The 15818-nt window shown below is 59.1% G+C and overlaps 3 protein-coding genes across 3 annotated transcripts in view; 2 read left to right on the plus strand and 1 right to left on the minus strand.

The window, feature by feature from the left end:
* The window catches only part of SLC38A10 (solute carrier family 38 member 10), a gene marked incomplete at both ends in the record, with an annotated part of 28820 nt that extends 19947 nt beyond the window's left edge, over window positions 1-8873 (plus strand). Inside the window, 5 exons of the mRNA XM_079544261.1 lie at window positions 4073-4243; window positions 4472-4936; window positions 5494-5616; window positions 7192-7371; window positions 7702-8873. Coding sequence (XP_079400387.1) covers window positions 4073-4243; window positions 4472-4936; window positions 5494-5616; window positions 7192-7371; window positions 7702-8873 — 2111 coding nt within the window. The remainder of the gene's footprint in view (window positions 1-4072; window positions 4244-4471; window positions 4937-5493; window positions 5617-7191; window positions 7372-7701) is intronic.
* Window positions 8874-10942: 2069 nt separating this feature from the next.
* On the minus strand, window positions 10943-11480 carry NDUFAF8 (NADH:ubiquinone oxidoreductase complex assembly factor 8; the record flags this gene model as incomplete). The annotated part of the gene is made up of 3 exons (XM_079544204.1): window positions 10943-11121; window positions 11199-11309; window positions 11400-11480. The coding sequence occupies 3 exons, from the start codon at window positions 11478-11480 to the stop codon at window positions 11104-11106; spliced, it is 210 nt and encodes a 69-aa protein (XP_079400330.1). The 3' UTR covers window positions 10943-11103.
* Window positions 11481-11916: 436 nt separating this feature from the next.
* On the plus strand, window positions 11917-15704 carry TEPSIN (TEPSIN adaptor related protein complex 4 accessory protein; the record flags this gene model as incomplete). The annotated part of the gene is made up of 13 exons (XM_079544194.1): window positions 11917-11958; window positions 12255-12327; window positions 12401-12492; window positions 12579-12672; window positions 12814-12881; window positions 13001-13079; window positions 13395-13466; window positions 13578-13778; window positions 13878-14052; window positions 14301-14414; window positions 14566-14644; window positions 14782-14916; window positions 15213-15704. 13 exons carry the CDS (start codon window positions 11917-11919, stop codon window positions 15702-15704), a joined length of 1716 nt encoding a protein of 571 aa, XP_079400320.1.
* Window positions 15705-15818: the final 114 nt, after the last annotated feature.

Below are 15818 nucleotides of genomic sequence, written 5' to 3' on the forward strand. Positions count from 1 at the left end.
GCTGGGAGGAGGGATGCGATTGAATTCTTCCGTCTCAGTTAATTTTGGAGCAGTAATGGCCAAAGAACAGCTGCTCGTTTCAGGAGGAGTCGCTAATGACACGCGTGCTTGTGGCTGGGAGGATAAAAGAAGTCCCGTAAAGGACGGTGTCCGCTGGAGCTGCTCGATCTCTTTGCCACTTCTTCCCCACGTGAAGCACGGTGGGGAGCTGCACTCCATGGTTGCGTGCCGTACCCACGCTGCTCCGAGCTCGGCAGTGTCTGCCCCGCCTGGGACTGGCTGCTGGGTTGTGTCAGACAATCAGAACCATGGCTTGGAAAGGACCCTAAAGATCACTGAGTCCCAAAAGCCATGCCGTGGGCTGTCCCCCACCTGCTCAAGCTGCCCAGGGCCCATCTACGGCCTCCAGGGATGGGGCACCAGCACTTCTCAGGGCAGCAGCGCCAGGGCTTCACCTGGGTAAAGAGTTCCCTCCTGGGACCTGGCAGCACGGTGCCCCAGCGCTGGGGATGCGCAGCTCTGCCTGCCCCCATACAGGAGCCGCGGCCGTGCGCCGTCTGCCTGCTGCTGTCAGAGTGCAGGGGGAGCTTTATGGGCTCCTTTGATGTTGAGCAGCCCAGAACTGTGCAGACTTTCATTAAAGCCCTGCCCTGTGGGCCCTGGGATTATGAATATTAGAACATTGCCCTTTTATGTGAACACGTATTGACCGGCGAGCTCTGAATAGTGTTTTTACTAACGACACCCAAGTGCCCATTACAGCCCCAGCCTGTATTGCTTGAGGTTTACTGTCAGCAGCTCTTCGGGAAAGGTATAAAACCCCTTTCAGAAGCGTTCAGCTGCACCATGCAGCGTGTGCACGGATGGTAAAAGGTTGCTAAGCTGCCTGTGGAAGCTCATGAAGGCAATTATCCATTAGGAGGAAAAAAAAAAAAGAAAAAAAAAAGAAGAAGAAAAAAAAAAAAGCTAATTAGGCAATTTCTCTCTGTATTTGAAAGCACCCTAGAGGGTCTCATGGGGCGGATTAAGATTTTGTAATATTTTTCAGCTCCTTACTCCACTGCTGCTGCTTCGCTCTGTGCCTCTCGCCTTGTGCAACGTTGGTAACAAAGCCCCGATTCACGCCGTGGTGCAATGCACCCTTTCCCCACTGCACCACGAGCCCCACTCAGCCCATACCCCGAGGGTGCGGGTGCCACCGGGTTGCCCTCTTGGATGCTTTGCGTTGACCTCAAAAAGAGCCCATCCCGGTGCAGCTCCACCAGCAATGGCTGCGCTGTGTGCTGGAGTGGCCCTGAACATGTGCGAGCCATGGATTATGCACAGCCCCTAATCGCTGTAGGAACAGCTTGATGCTGCTGCAGCTCTCCCCGGTGCTTTGTGCGAGCGAGCTTTTAATAGCGCCTGTGACACAGAAAAGGCAACTATCAGCCTCCTGTAATTTGGGTTCGTTTTTACTGCTGGTGCGTCAGGAGACAACTGTGAACTAATTTCAGGGATGCCATTTGATAACCTTGTGAAATCTGTCACCGTTTCAGCCATCGGGGGGGAGCTCTCCTGGGCGCCGCTTGGCCGGGGCTCGGTGCCTGCGTGCCTGGGGGCTCCTGTGTGCTCCAGGCTGTGCGGGGCGGCCCCGCTCCATTCCCTCCCCCGGGGCTCAGTGGGTTGTGGGGGGCCGGCTTGCTCCCATCCCCACTTTTCTCCTATTATCCACTTTCAAAATGGGGCCGCTCCTTTTTGCTCTGCTGGAGTTCAAGCGGGCCGTGTCCCAGTGCTGCTGTCCCCAAGAGGTGCTGCTCCCCGTCTCCTCGCGCCGTCCCCAAGCAGGATGTGTATGGGATGCATGGGTGCACGACCCAACACGGTCACTGCTTCGGTGGACGAGAGAGCTGTGAAAACCACGTGAGGAGGGATTTAATGCCTTTCTGGGACCGCTGCTCCCATCCGAAGCAGGAGCAGGGGGAAGGGAAGCTTTTAGGCTGCTAATCATGAAATTTTATTGCAGCCTGGAGAGGCTGCTGGCAAACCACAACACATCGGCGCGCACACGCGCTCACAAATCAGCTGCAGAAAGCCCCAGCAGCCCCCCCACGTCCGTGAGTGTGAGCGGAGCTGTGCTGCGGGTGAGCCCTGCGCGGGGCCGGGCGTGTTGCTGTAAGCCGAGGAGCTTTTATAGCCTCTCAGCCTTTGCCTGTAAAGTCCAACGCCGCTCATAAAACATTAAGAGGCACAGCATTACTGTAACGCTCTCCAAAGGGACCTGAAGGGCGACTAGACAGTTAGAGTGATTATTACACATCCTGAGCAAAATTGTTCTCTGCAAACCACATACAGCCCCTCGTAGATTTCCATGCAGCGTGAGAGGTCGTTAATTCACGCCCTGATGATGAACTTAATTTTGTTTCCTGCTGAGCAAATGACGGCTTAGAGGCAACTTTGTCTTATTATGGCATGGAGACTTTGGGTTTTGTTTGTGTTTTGTTTTTCTTTCTGCCTTTCCCCGCATTGTTTTCAGAGCACGGACCGTGGGAGCCCTCTCCTGATTTACGGCGGAGCTGCTGCAGCCACGGGGCTGCTTCCACCTGCTGTAGCACACTGGGCATGGCACTACAGGCTGCGGGCACTGCGCCCGCTCTGCCTTAACTCCCCTGCTTCCCCTTAGCGCGCACCGCTTCCTTCTCTCCCCAGATTTTCCTGTTTGTTTTTTTTTTCTTTTCTTTTTTCCCCTCCAACATCCTATTGCGTTATGGCCACCCCTGGTCGTGATTTCCTTCTGCATTTGCAGCGTTCTGCAGCTCTGATTTCATCCAACAACAGTTTCCCCCGTACGCAGCAATCTCCGACCAATGAACGACGCCTTTCCTCCGAGAGGCTCAGTAACGTTTTGCTGCTGGGCCAGGCTTTTCGCTGGGAACATCGGCGGGAGCCGCGCCGAGCGCCTCCCTGCACGGCCCTGCATCCTGCTGCTTCCCAGGGCGCACGGCCAGCAGTGGGCACCAGCCCCTGCTCTCTGCGCCGTCCTGCACGGAGCATCCTGCCCTGACCGCTGAGCCCTGGGGAGCCCCTCCGTGCAGGCGGCCCCTTGGGATCGGCCGCGGTTTCTCAGAACACCCGCATCCTTTCCTCCCACCCTCGCTGCAGAACGTGGCCGGGGCAGAACTCAGGGCCAAGGACTCCAGGTTTCTGGCTGAGCCCTGCATGCTTTTGGCACGGCTCCTTCTGGGCCAGGATTTGGCCTTTTTCTTCCCCGGCTTGGGTAAGGCCCACGCAGCTGAAGTTGTGGCAATCACTTCTTTCCCATGAGTTCATCTTGTAATAAATCGCACCAGCCCTGTGGAGGGGGAGGAGAAAATTGAAAGATGTTTATAGAATTAATTCCCCAAAGGAAATTGCATGGGGGCGGGCAAAGGGGGGGGGGGGAGACTTGGGAATTTTTTTTGTTACAGAAGATGATTTTTTTTTTTCTTCAGTTTGTTGGATGGAAAAAAAATCTGCAGTTCAACTTCGGTGCTGGGAAACAATTCTGTTTCCTCCTCTGCTTCTGTCCTGGGGAGCAGTGTGTGCCAGGGTCCTTCCCCCAGGTCCCCGCATCTCCTGGGGCTTTGTCCTCACGATCTTTCCTTTCTGCTCCCCAAAACCTGCTGCTCTCTTCCCTCTTCTTCCAGGGGAACGGCAGAGGTTGGGAAAATGCTCTTGCACTGCTATGAAAATTGAAAGGAATACATAACAAAACAGGCGTGGAGCTGCTCTGCGGTGTTCTCCCAGCATGGGCGGGTGCTGGGGGCTGTGCTGGGCCCCCGGGTCCCCGTGCTCACAGCCCTGCAGCGGGCAGCCCGGGCGGATGCTACCATCTGGCGGCTCGGGCTCGCAGCAGCTCTTGCTCTGCACTGCTGCACTGGGGAAAGGAGCAGCGAGCAGAACAAAGCCCCGGCCCCGCTTCGCTGGCGCTGGTGGAAATAGAGCAGCCACGTGGAGCAGGGCTGCTGTGGGCACAGCAACCACCTGGGTGCTGTCGGGGGGTTGTCGGTGCGGCTGTGCGTAAGCCCTTCCACTAACAGTGCTGCGTTTCCAGAGCAGAACCCGGCGGTGGAGGAGGCGGAGGATGACCGCCATAAACCAAAGCTGCTGGATGAGAAGGAGGAGATGGAGCAGCCACAAATCAAAGTGCCCATGGAGGTACCCGAGAGAGACGAGGAGAGAGGAAAGCCAGAGGAGAAAGTGCAGCTGGACCGGCCCGACCAAGGTAAGGAGGGATGTGGGGAAGGGCTTCGGGTAAAGGTTCTGATCTCTGCTGGTCGCCTCGTGGGCTGAAGATGGTGCGCTGTAGGATGCTCTTGGGGCTGGTTATGAATGCAGCCTGTTGATGAGGGAGCAGATGCGGGGGGCAGCGGGTACCCAGGCACGGCCACGCATGCCGTAAGCCCACTGGCACGGGGCAGCCGAGCCCTGACCCTGCTGCTGTACGCTCTAGGCATCGCCCTGCCCATGGGGGAAGCACATCGCCACGAGCCGCCCGTCCCGCACGACGAAGTGGTGGTGGACATGGGGAGGGAGCGCGAGGACTCTGTTGAGAACAAGCAGGCGCTCGGAGGAGAAGAAGGAAACGCACCGAAGGCGGCGCCGCGTGAGCCAGCCGAGCTGCATCCCCTGAAAGAGGCACAAGGGAAAGAAGCGATCGCTGAGAACCGAGCGCGGGGAGGGACTGAGAAACCTGTGAAGAATCTGAAGAACGCCCCGGAGGTGAGCGTGCCGAAGGATGGCCGGCCATACAAAGAGCAGGAGCCGGGCAGAGCAGCACAGGATGCCAAGGCTCGAGCTGCCGGGCTGGCCGGTGAGAAGAATGCTGAGGCTGCAGGTGATGGGGAGAAAACGAAGCTGCAGTTCCCCAGGAAGGCGGAGGAGGTGGTGAGATCCCTGGAGAAGGAAGCAGATCCTGGTAAGCTCCCTCCGCGTGGCTCTGAACAAATCCTCCGGTCCCGTAATGTGCCCCCAGTGACCGGGCAGCGTCCTTGCTCCATCCTCCAGCCCGTGTTTCCTTCTCATTTCACAAGATGAGCACGTGAGCGTGCACAGCCCCTTCAGCAGCTGCTGGCAGAAAGGAGGAATCTGGTGGCTTTGACAGCTACTGTAATATCTGTCAAACAGTTGTTTGCCAGCCTGCTAAATGTCAGGTGCCGTGCTGTTCCCGTGCGTCTCCCAGCTCACTGGGGATGCGGAGCTGGGAGATCTTGACAGGTAACACATTGCTAAGTGCCCATCTGAAAGTGACTTAGAGCCATTTGTGCATTTTAATTGGCTGAGGTAGTTAGCACTGGCTCGCTGCCACGAGTCTATAAGATTGTTAAATATTTTTTTTTTTTATGACTTCCCTCGCAGTCATCAGGTTGAATATAAACTGTGCTGGCACGGGCAGGGACAACGCGATGCAGAGTCGCTGTGTAGAACCTTGAGCTCCTCCCCGATGCCAGCACCTGTCGGTTTGTTCATCTGCAGGTGAAAAGCCAGAGCTGCCCCTCCCGGAGCGCGTGGAGCCAGCTCAGCCCCAGCAGCTGGAGCAGAGGGAGAGCCGGAACGGCGAGGACAGGCAAGCGGAGAACGCAGAGAACAAGCTGGAGGGTAAGTGCAGGACGTGGGCTGCCAGTGCAAGATTCCTCTGCAGGAGGAACGTGCCAGCCCTGCCAGGCCTGGCTCTGCTGAGCACATAGCTTTGGGCCAGAGTCACCTCGGCGACGGCAGCAATTAGTGCCTGTCTGCAGCTGACGCCTCCGGCGGAGGTTGGCACGTTGCTGCTGGAGTCCCTGGCACGGTGAGGCCGGCGCGAGGCCGTGAGTCACGGCTGCTCTCTGGCTTCCTGCTCCGGTGCCAGCAGCCCTGACTCGATCCGAGCACGGCCAGCGTAAGGCCGTTTGGATTCTGCAAAACACGGGCAGAGCCGGGTGCCCTGCAGGGTGGGGAGCCCTGGGTGCCCCCTGTGCGGGGCCGCGCACCCACTTGGCACCGCGCTGTGCCCCGGCGCTGCGCTGCCCTCGGTGAGCCCGAGTGCTTGGCTTTTATGGCTGTTGATGTTTTGATGAAGGGTGCCTGTTAGAGCCCAGCCCGAGCGCTGGCTGAGCTCTGCTTCCCGACATCAAAGGGGAGCTGGGAGGCAGCGCAGCCTTTGTTTGCGGGAAAGAGGTGTGCCACACAAACACGGAGCTCCGCGTGTTTGCGAAGCTCTCAGCCAGAAACGCTTTGATTTGGCGTTAAACCTTTGCCTGCTCTCAACCCCAACCGTTCCCATGCTGCGCTGGGACCGGCAGGCTCGGAAGGGGAGATGGCAGAAATGCTTTCATTGTTTATTTTGAACCAAGTGCGAAAAATAAACAGATCGTGAGGAGTCAATTGTGCTCCGAAAGGCCGCGCTCCCCCCGCAGCCCGACGTTCTGCAGCGCAGTGAGAGGGGAATTCCAGAGGCCCTCTGCTAACAGCACCGTAAGGTGAACTGGAAATCCTTCTCCGTAATCACTCTGTGGGTGATTAGCAGGACAGGGGTAGGCGGCTGTGCTGGGAAGGGATTAACGTGAGCAGCATCCCGTTTTAATTTAGATGGCGTTTTACAGGCTATTAATTTTGACATTATTTCCTTTGGGGCGTAACGGTGGAGAAACACCTCGAGTTTGGGGAAAAAGCTGTTGGCTGGTGCAGGAGGCGAGTGCCACACGCTCGCGCTCTGCAGATGGGGTTCACCCAGTGGCTCCTGAGAGGAGAGCAGCAGCAGTGCAGCACTGGGACCATTTTGTGCATCGTGGAGCTGACGGCGAGTGAATCAACCTGAGTCACTGCCGCTCGGCCTGAGCCGTGCTGTGCTCTGTGTAACTCACTCCGTGGGGTCTCACTGGTGGGCAGCATTCCCGGTCCCAGTGCCTGGAGCTGCTGGCTGGTGCTGTGCTTGCAGCCTGCCCTGGAGCTGCCTGCAGGCTGCCGGCCCCCTGCTGCCACGTGGGACGTGGTGCTCCTGCAGTGCCCGCAGTCAGAGCTGTGCAGGGTCGTGCCACGGTGTTTCCTGCTCTGGAGGGCTGGGGGCTGGCTTGTCCAGCAGCGTTTCAGACCGGGACTTTCCTGCTGCAGAAAGCCACTGCCATCTCTCCGACGCTCAGAGGTGAGAAGTGAGGATTTGGAGTCATGGATTTTTTTTCTTTTTTCTGTTTCTAGAAGCAGAGCAGGCAAAAATGCTTGATCATGCCATGCTGCTGCAGGTGATCAAAGAACAGCAGGTGCAGCAAAAGCAGCTACTTGACCAGCAGGCAAAGCTGCTGGCTGTGATTGAAGAGCAACACAAGGAGATTCACCAGCAAAGACAGGAAGAGGGAGGAGAGGAGAAGCCAAAACAAGGTAAGGAAGCCACCAGGGAGCGTGAGCCCTCTGTGAGCTGGTCACTGCTCAGAGCAGCTTCAAAATCAGGCTGGGAGAGATCCAGGTCCCTCCAACACACGGCAAAATTCGGTCTGCAGCAAGCCATTCCTGACTGTGTTTGAGCTCCAAGGTGGGGATCCCCTGTGCAGAGATAATGCTGCTGCTCATGTCTCACCCTGTTTCCCCACCTGCCCCTTGGTGGTGATCTCATTCTTCAATCTCATGTTGTGCACAGCATGGTGGGAGCAGGGAACCTATTGCTCTCTGTAAAAAAAAAAAAGGTCATACATGTCAGTTTTTCTTCTGCAGCAGAAATGCAACAGGAGCCTGCTGTGCCTCTCTCCAAGAGTAAGGAGGAAGAGAACCTAGGAGCTAAGCAAGAAGCTGCTGCAAATCCACCGGGTAAAGAGCCACCGGAGCACCCTGTGCCGGGCGCAGGCAGGCAGGCTGCTGAGTCAGCTGAGCAGCGCAGGGTGACAGCAGGAAGGCTGGAGGAGGCTGGGCACGGGCGTGAGATTCCTGGGGTTCCTCCCAAGGAGCGGAAGGTGGCACAGCAGGAGATTGACAGAGCTGTTAGGAATGCTGCGGAGAACTCGGATCCCCTTCACGGAGATGCCCAACGTGTTCCAGCAGCCAGAAACCACCTAGAAAAGAAGCCCTTGGCTGAAGATGCAGGAGGAGGTCATGAAGCCAAAGCTGGAAGAGACGTCCACGAGAATTCCCTGAAAGCTGTGGAAGCAGCTACAGTTCCTATCCAAAGAGAACAGCTGAGGGCTGCCAAGGTTCAGGGAGTAGCAGGAAAGACTCTGGAAAGAGACTCGGGAATAGACCTTAAAGCCAAAGCAGTGAGTCAGGTGGAGCCCAAAGACCTGGCAGTTGCACTGGACTCCTTGAATAAACGGAACGTGGCAGGGAGTGAGCAGCACCTACGGGAGCATCCGAGAGCTGCAGATGCTGAAGGGGCTGACGAACAGCAGCCAGCCTCACGGGGGGAACTGGCCATCAAAGGGCAGGTGAAGGAAGAGGATCCTCAGCAGAGGGGGGTGGACGCGGCCCAGGACCCTCAGGAAGAGCTCCAGGGCAAGCAGAGGCGTGTGGTCGGAGGGCTGGCAAACGGTGCTGAGAAGAAACCGAGCCCTGACAATGCTGCTGCCCGAAAGCTGGAGAAAGGAGTGGCGATCCCTGGGGACCAAAAGCAGGATCGTGACATCAAACCAAACCGGGACCTGAAACTGCAGGCGGACCTCGACCTGCGGCGAAGGAGGCGGGACCTGCTGCCTCGCCGGGAGGAGGAGGAGGAGGAGGAAGAAGCCGCACAGGGGGCGGGGGTCTTCATTGGCCTCAACCCCCTTCCGGATGTGAAAGTGAACGACCTGCGCAGCGCTCTGGAGACGCGCCTGAACCAAGTGGCAGAGGGAGCGCAGCAGGTGGTCCACAGCCGGCAGATCAAGCAGATGACAGAGGCGGATGGGAGCATGTGAGAGGGGGGCCGTGCGCCGTGGGTGGCTCGGGGTGTTGGCCGCGGGGGTGAGGCTGGCAGGCTGCGCAGGGGAGGCTGCAGTTCTCCGGCCGTTTGCTGCTCAGGCAGCCGAGCCAGCTGTGCGTTGCTGGATGCAGCGTGCGATCCGCCGGGCCTCCTGGAGCTCTGAGTGCTCTGCGGGCTCCTGGAGTCCCTGCAGGGTCGCACCTCCCCCGTGTGCCTGCAGAGAGCTGAGGAGGTGACAACCGTGCAAGCAAAATTCCTGCTCTCCTGCGGCTTTCAGAGGTTGCCATTGAACTTGGTTCCCTGGTGGCTTCCAGGGGCTGTTTTCAACATCTCGTTCATATCAGATTGCCTTCTCCCTCCAGCTCTCAGCTCCCCCTTCAGAGCCAAGGTGTCTGTCCGTGAGGTTCCCCTGCCTGCTTGGAGAGGCTTCTCTGGGTTCCTCCACCCAGGGCTTTGGGGCAGGGGTCTGGGTCTGCAGGAGCAGAGCTGGGGAGAGATGCCTGACTCGTGAAGGGTTTTGCTCTGGAGCAGCACCGAGGCAGATTGAGTTGAGGACAGGCTTAGCTAATTGCTTTGGTGTTTCTCTTGAAATGGGAGCTGTTAGTCTTGCATGTTTAGGAGTTAGTTGTGGTTTAGGGACCTAGTTTAGTAGAAATGCTGCCTTAAACGGGCACAACTGCTGCTGTTGTGCTGCCTCTACTCCCAGGGATTTAATTGGTTGGCCACACACTAGCAATAATGATGAGCTCTGCTCTCTCTTCACCCTCTCTGGATGCTCACACTCTCATCTCTGCTTTCAAGCTTGACTTCTTCAGTCCAAAGTGCATTTCAAAGCTCAACCCGGGGGCTGCAGACCGCCCCCTCTCCAGCTTGATTTTTCTGCAAGAGGCAACTAATTAAGGGACAAAACACGTGGCTTGAAAGGGCGGACTCGAGGGGCTTGGCTCAAGCATACCTACCTCTTCTCTGTAACTCGATGGAGCTGTTTGTTTTTTGTGTTCTTCCCAGCCTCGTTCCATACTGTGTTTTACATCCATAGATGTCAGTACTCTGCCCCTAAAAATGTATGTTATGAGCAAGGAAGGGAAGAGCTCTGGTTTGTTGCAGGCTCCCAGACAGTGGTTCATCCCATTGTTTTTTATTTTCACATCCTGACTTGCGAATGTAAGAAATCAAATCCCAAAGCTCACATTAGAACGGCTGACGTTTCCCAGCCTGGAGTCTACAGACCTCATCACTGTGGTGGTTTTTATATCAGTATCTCAAAAGTGTCTTTGGTAAACTAACCTCGTTGAGTCTGTGTCTAGTGGGACCCCCTGGAGCCAGAGACAAGGCGTCACCAGGCCTGCAGGACGGCCATGCTGTTCTGTAACCGGGCCTTGGCTGCGTCGCTCACGTCTGCTCCAGCAGCCAAAGACTGCTGTGTGCCTGGATGTGCGCCTGTTGCTTGAAGGACGTCCTTGAGCTAAAGAGACGCAGAGCAACAGCTGCGACTCAGCCCTACTTCTTCACCAGGACCTCCCACGCCGCTTCCCCGTGCGTCTCCTTGTGACTGCCGGAGCCTTAACCCTCAGGACTTCATTGTACAAGTGAGCTTCTCCATCGCGCTGTCTTAAAGCACAAACCCAGGAGCCCCGCACAGCAGGGATTGGGCAAGGCAGGGGCTCCCGAGCACATTGTCGTCCCCTGCAGCACTCAGCTGCCTTTCTACAGGAGGAGGAGCCTTCCCTTCTCACACCTTGCTGTGTGCTGGGTCCACCCCAGGCTCTCCCATCCCGCAGGACGAGGACGTGCTCCTGCCCTGCGGTGGTGCTGTGGATTTGGTGATGTGGATTTATTGCTGAACGTCTCTGTGGCGTTATGGATTTGTTGGCGTTGTCTCCGCGAACACAGAGGACCAAAGATGCTCTGACATTCCCCAGCAAGCCAGGAGGGACAGCACAGTTCCTGCATGGCCTCTCCTTGCCAGGGACCGTTTGTACCGGGTCTGGAGGGGCTGGTGGGAGACTCAGCTGTGCAGATCAATAAAATAAGCTGAAGCATCTGTATCCGATTTTAATTTTTTAATAAACGGGCCGCGGTTCCCACACAGGCATTGCTGAGCGGGGAAAAGCTTCTGCATGGGGGCGAAGGAGCCCGGGGCCGGGGCCATAACGCCGGCCAACCCCGAGCTCCACCCCCCCGCGCCGCAGCTGCAGTCGCCGCTGTCACCTCCGGCACCTCAATCACTTGGCCGCCGCCGCCTGCGGAGGAAACCGAGTGAGCGCTGCTGCCGGTACTCTCCCCACCCGGAACCCCTGAGGCAGCACCCCGAGCCTACCGCGCGGGCGAAGCACTCCCGCAAGGCCTGGAACTCCCGCAGGCAGACGTCCCGCCGTAGCTCCACACTTCCAGCGGAGGCCGCGGCCACGCAGCGCCCGTAAGCCGATGCCTAAAGCGGGAAGAGGAAAGAAGTGGGGTCACCGAGGCCTACCGAGGTGTCTGGGTCACCAAGAATGCTCCCGGCCCGGCCCGGCCCCACCTGCTCCCCGCAGCCCGCCAGCAGTGCGGGGAAGCGCCGCAGCCGCGCTCGAGCCCGGAGCCAAACGCCTCGACCCGACATCGCTTCATACTTTGGGCGCCGCCATGATGGCGGAAGAGCTGTTGGCCGCCCGGCCTGCTCACCCATGTGCCCGCCCCATGGCGTTTTGATAGGGGGAACGCTGAGTCTGTCAGTGCTCTGCTTGCTCGGATTGGCTAGAGTGGCCGGCTGACGGCGTGGATTGGTTGCGCACAACACCCGCCTCCTGACCGGCTTCAGATTGGTCGCTCGCCAGATGTAGCTCTGATTGGCGAAGAGGCCTGCTGTTTACTTCCCGTCTCCCGCCCCTTTGCTGCTGGCGTCAGCCTCGGAGGCCGCTTCCGCCCGGAGCTCCGCCCTTCCTGACTGCTGATTGGCGGATTCGGAGAACCTTGCACTCTCATTGGTGCGCTGCGTTTTCCGGAAGGCGGAAGTTTGAAGCCACATTGGGGCCGGGCAGGATCTGAGTCGGACTGTCATGGCGGTGCCGTTGCGGGACCGGTTGTGCTTCCTGAGCCGGGTACGAGCCGTGCTGGGGCGGGGGGCGGCCGGAGGGGAGGGGGGGCTGCCGGGGATGTGGCGTCACTTCGCCCGTCGCGATGTCATCGCCGCACCCTTCACCCATCCCTGCGCCGGGTCTCCTCTGCCCAACCGCCGCCGAGCCCCGCTCTTGGCACCGTGAGGCCTTCACCGGCAGTGACGTGATGTCACCAAGAGGGGCCTGACGTCACCGTGGGGACGTGACGTCACCAGTTATCCCTGGGGGGTGGTGGTGGGGAGGGTTCCGTAGGCAGCCCTCACCATTCCTGCTCTTAGCTGCCGGTGCTGCTGCGTGGCACTGCGGACGAGGAGGGGCCGTGCCCCGGGTTCGTGCTGGAGGAGATCAGCAGTATCCTTTGGGGGAGCCGGGGCCGGGTGGGGGCTGGTGGTGGTGTGAGATCCATCCCTAACGAGCGGCCCAGAGATCTCTCGTGAGTCGGCAGGCAGCAGCCAGTGCCTGCTGGAGTTCCTGCTGGGCCGGCTGCGCAGCGGCTCCTGCCACGTCAAGCTGAAGGTATGGCATTGCTGCGGGCTAGGGGCAGTGGCGGAGCTGTGGAGTGGACTCTTCACCCCAATGTTGGACCCCCAACATCCTGTCAGGTGCTGAAGATCCTGCAGCACACGTGTGCCCAGGGTTCACCCCAGTTCCTCCTGCAGCTGAGGAGGAACGCTGCCTTCATTCGGGAGGCTGCAGGTAATGGGGTGAGGAGTAGGGCGGGGAGCAGGGAGGGGCTCTGTGTCGGTGCTCCTATGGCTCTATGGAACAGCCTGGTGCAGCTTCTGCTCTGGGCAAGGCCGGGTTCAGCCCCAGCCTGCCCATCCTCGTGCCTTGCAGCATTCACTGGGCCCCCAGACCCCCTCCACGGCAACAGCTTAAACCAGAAGGTCCGGGCTGCTGCACAGGTGAGTGCTGGCCCTGTTACCTCTGTGCCTGGGCACTGCAGTGGAGGCTGGAGCAGCTCCCACTCCCTGTGCCTGGTGCTCCTCAGTTCTCTCTCAAGCATCTCTCTCTCTCCTGGCAGGACTTGGCCAGCTTTCTCTTCTCGGATGCTCTGCTCCCAGCCGTTACCACACTGCCTGCCCGTCCCCTGCCTCCTGCAGGTAAGTGCAGGCTGTGCTGTACCCCCAGCTCCAGTGCTTTGCTGTGGTCTGGCCTCCTCTTACTGCTTGCTGGTGCATTGGGGCTGATGTCCCACAGCTCTGCCTGTTACAGGCTGAGATTATTGTGTTGGACAGAGAATTGTACCCAGGTAAACAGAGATACAGGCTGCCATAAGTGTTCTCTTCAAGTGCTCTGGCTCCCATCTCCCCTGTGCAGATCCAAAGGCTCTGCTGTGCTTTCTTGGGGAGGAACGGCAGTGAGGGGAGACCCAAAATGTCTCTGCTCTTTCTGATTGTGCCTTGTACCTCCCCTAGGCATGGGTTCCAAATCCAGTCCCTGCAGCTCCATGCAAGGATTTGGCTTCAGCAGCGAGAGAGGCGGCTCCGGTAAGTGCCTCTGAAACTTTTGCTGGGCATTGCCCTCACCCTGCATGGGTGCTGCCCCCCGGAGACTTTGGGCCAGACTCTCAGCTTCCCAAGGCTCTTTCCCAGCCTCAGCAGGTGAAGCCCTGCTCAGCACCATCCAGCGAGCAGCTGAAGCGGTGGCCAATGCTGTGCTTCCCTCACCGGAGGGACCCCGGTCTCACTGTGGGGAACTCCATGAGGATGCCTACCAGCCTGTGACAGCTCCTTCTCCTGCCAGGAGCCTGGCCAGCTCAACCAATCCACCTGCAGCCACTACAGCTCACATTGCCCGAGGTGCGTCACCCCCGGCCTGTGCTGTCCACCCCACTGTGTTTTGGGGTGGTTTGGTCTCCTTCTGGGTCACTTCCTGCTTTGCTGTTGCTGTCCTTTCAGTGAGCCACCAGCCGGGGCTGGCGGGGGGCGGCTGGGAGGAGGCAGACAGCGGGCACAGCTCCCAGAACTCCTCGCAGGAGAATGGTGACCTGAGCCGCACCTCAGACACCTACAGCAAATCGGGCAGCGACAGTCACTCTGGGGCCAGCCGGGAGCTGGTGAGCGGGGCTGAGAGGTAAGAATGGGGATCTAGGCACACTTCTCTGTGTGCTCTGAGTTCTTTTGAGATGGTTTCTCCATCTGTATGGTGCTTTTTTTTTCCATACTGTATTTTCCATCTCCTGGAGCTGACAGGCTCTGTTCTTCTCGGGGCGTTTGTCCTCCTGGTCTGGACAGCCCTCAGCCAGATAGAGCTGACTGCAGGGACACTGCATGCATAGGACGGAGCAGGGCTGTCCCCATCACTGTGCTTTCCCTGTGCAGGGTGGATGCTGACAGCCTGGGTGATTGCCTGAGGGAGGTGAGCCTGGTGTCAGCGCTGACCCAGGGTGCCAGGGTCTTCCTGACCAGGGAGGAGGCACAGCACTTCCTCAAGGAGTAAGTGCCCAAGGTGGATGCTCCCCAGGAGTGTGGGTGTCTGTGGTGTGGGCTTGGTGGGGCAGCGTGAGCCCTGCCTGCTGGCCCTGACTACAGGGCCAAAGTGCTTGTGGGGTGCTGCATGTGTCCATAACCGCTGTCCCTGTGCCAGGTGTGGGCTGCTGAACTGCGAGGTGGTGCTGGAGCTGCTCAGTCGGGCCCTGGAGGACCCCAGTGACAATGTCCGCATGGTGAGTGCCCACGGGGCTGCTGCTGGTTTGCATCTGCCACTGGGGGGCTGCAGGCTCAGGAGGGACAGGGGAAGCAGCTCGGCCAAGCTTGGAGATTTTGGTGCCTGCTGCCCTGCTCAGCTCTTGTCCCCCTACAGCGATCCATGAGTGCCATCTCATCCCTCATGTGCTCCGACCTGCTGGCTCTGGACCAGATCTTTGCAGGAACACGACAGCAACTGCAGCAGCTCAGCCAAGGCAGCCCCGGCCCTGTGGCCAACCGAGCAACCAAGGTGACGCCTGGGACATCCCCACGACTCCTCCCCAGATGGCGGTGCACTCTGGGTCTTGTTACCCTGTCCCCGGGGGCACCCCTTGCTGCCAACCCTTGGAGTTGGTTCTGTGCATAATGGATGGGCAGTAATCGTGTCCCAGGATTGTACTGCTGCTCCCAGAGCCCGCAGACCCTTCGGCCCTGAGGGTGGCTGCAGGCACTGATGCCCAGGTCGTGGGTCCTGGGAGAAGATGCTGGGGCCAAGCCCCTCATACTGCTGATGCTCACTGTGCCCTGTTTTACCTCTCCTCCCAGATCCTGCGGCAGTTTGAGGCTCTATGCAGAGGCCGCCCGTCCCCCAAAACATCACGCCCGTGCTCAGCTCCATCTACCCTCGCTGAGGGCTCAGCCCCATGCACAGGGGACCTGCTGACAGACATCCCACCCCTGCTTGATGAAAGCATCCTCCAGCCCCTGTCTGCACCCACACTCCCCGGCACTGCACCAGCTGTGGAGACAGAGCCGGCATTGGAAGAGGAGCCCTGGGAGCGGCCAGGCCCCACAGCAGTGCCTGTCGCACACAGACAGGAGGCAGCGAGCAGGTTGGTGGGGGATGTGGGCACGGCGGCAGCGCCCACCCGCAGCCTGTCCCTGTTTGCTGGCATGGAGCTGGTGGCACCGCCGGGCACGGCGCTCACCCTGCGCTCACCGCCTGCGGAGCCGCGGACGTTGCCACAGCCCCAAGGTGACACCATGCCTGATCCGAGCGACGCAGAGCCCTCAGCCTTCTCCTTCCTCAACGCGTAGCTGCCTCCGGGATCCTGCAGGGCTGCAGGCGATGGCTGTGGGGCTCAGCGTGGGCTTCTCACCAACGAGCAGCCCTATGGAGACGAGGGCAATGGGGCTGCGCCTGGGCGCTGC

Source organism: Tetrao urogallus, assembly GCF_951394365.1.
Source record: "Tetrao urogallus genome assembly, chromosome: 18".
NCBI classification, from domain to species: Eukaryota; Metazoa; Chordata; class Aves; order Galliformes; family Phasianidae; genus Tetrao; species Tetrao urogallus.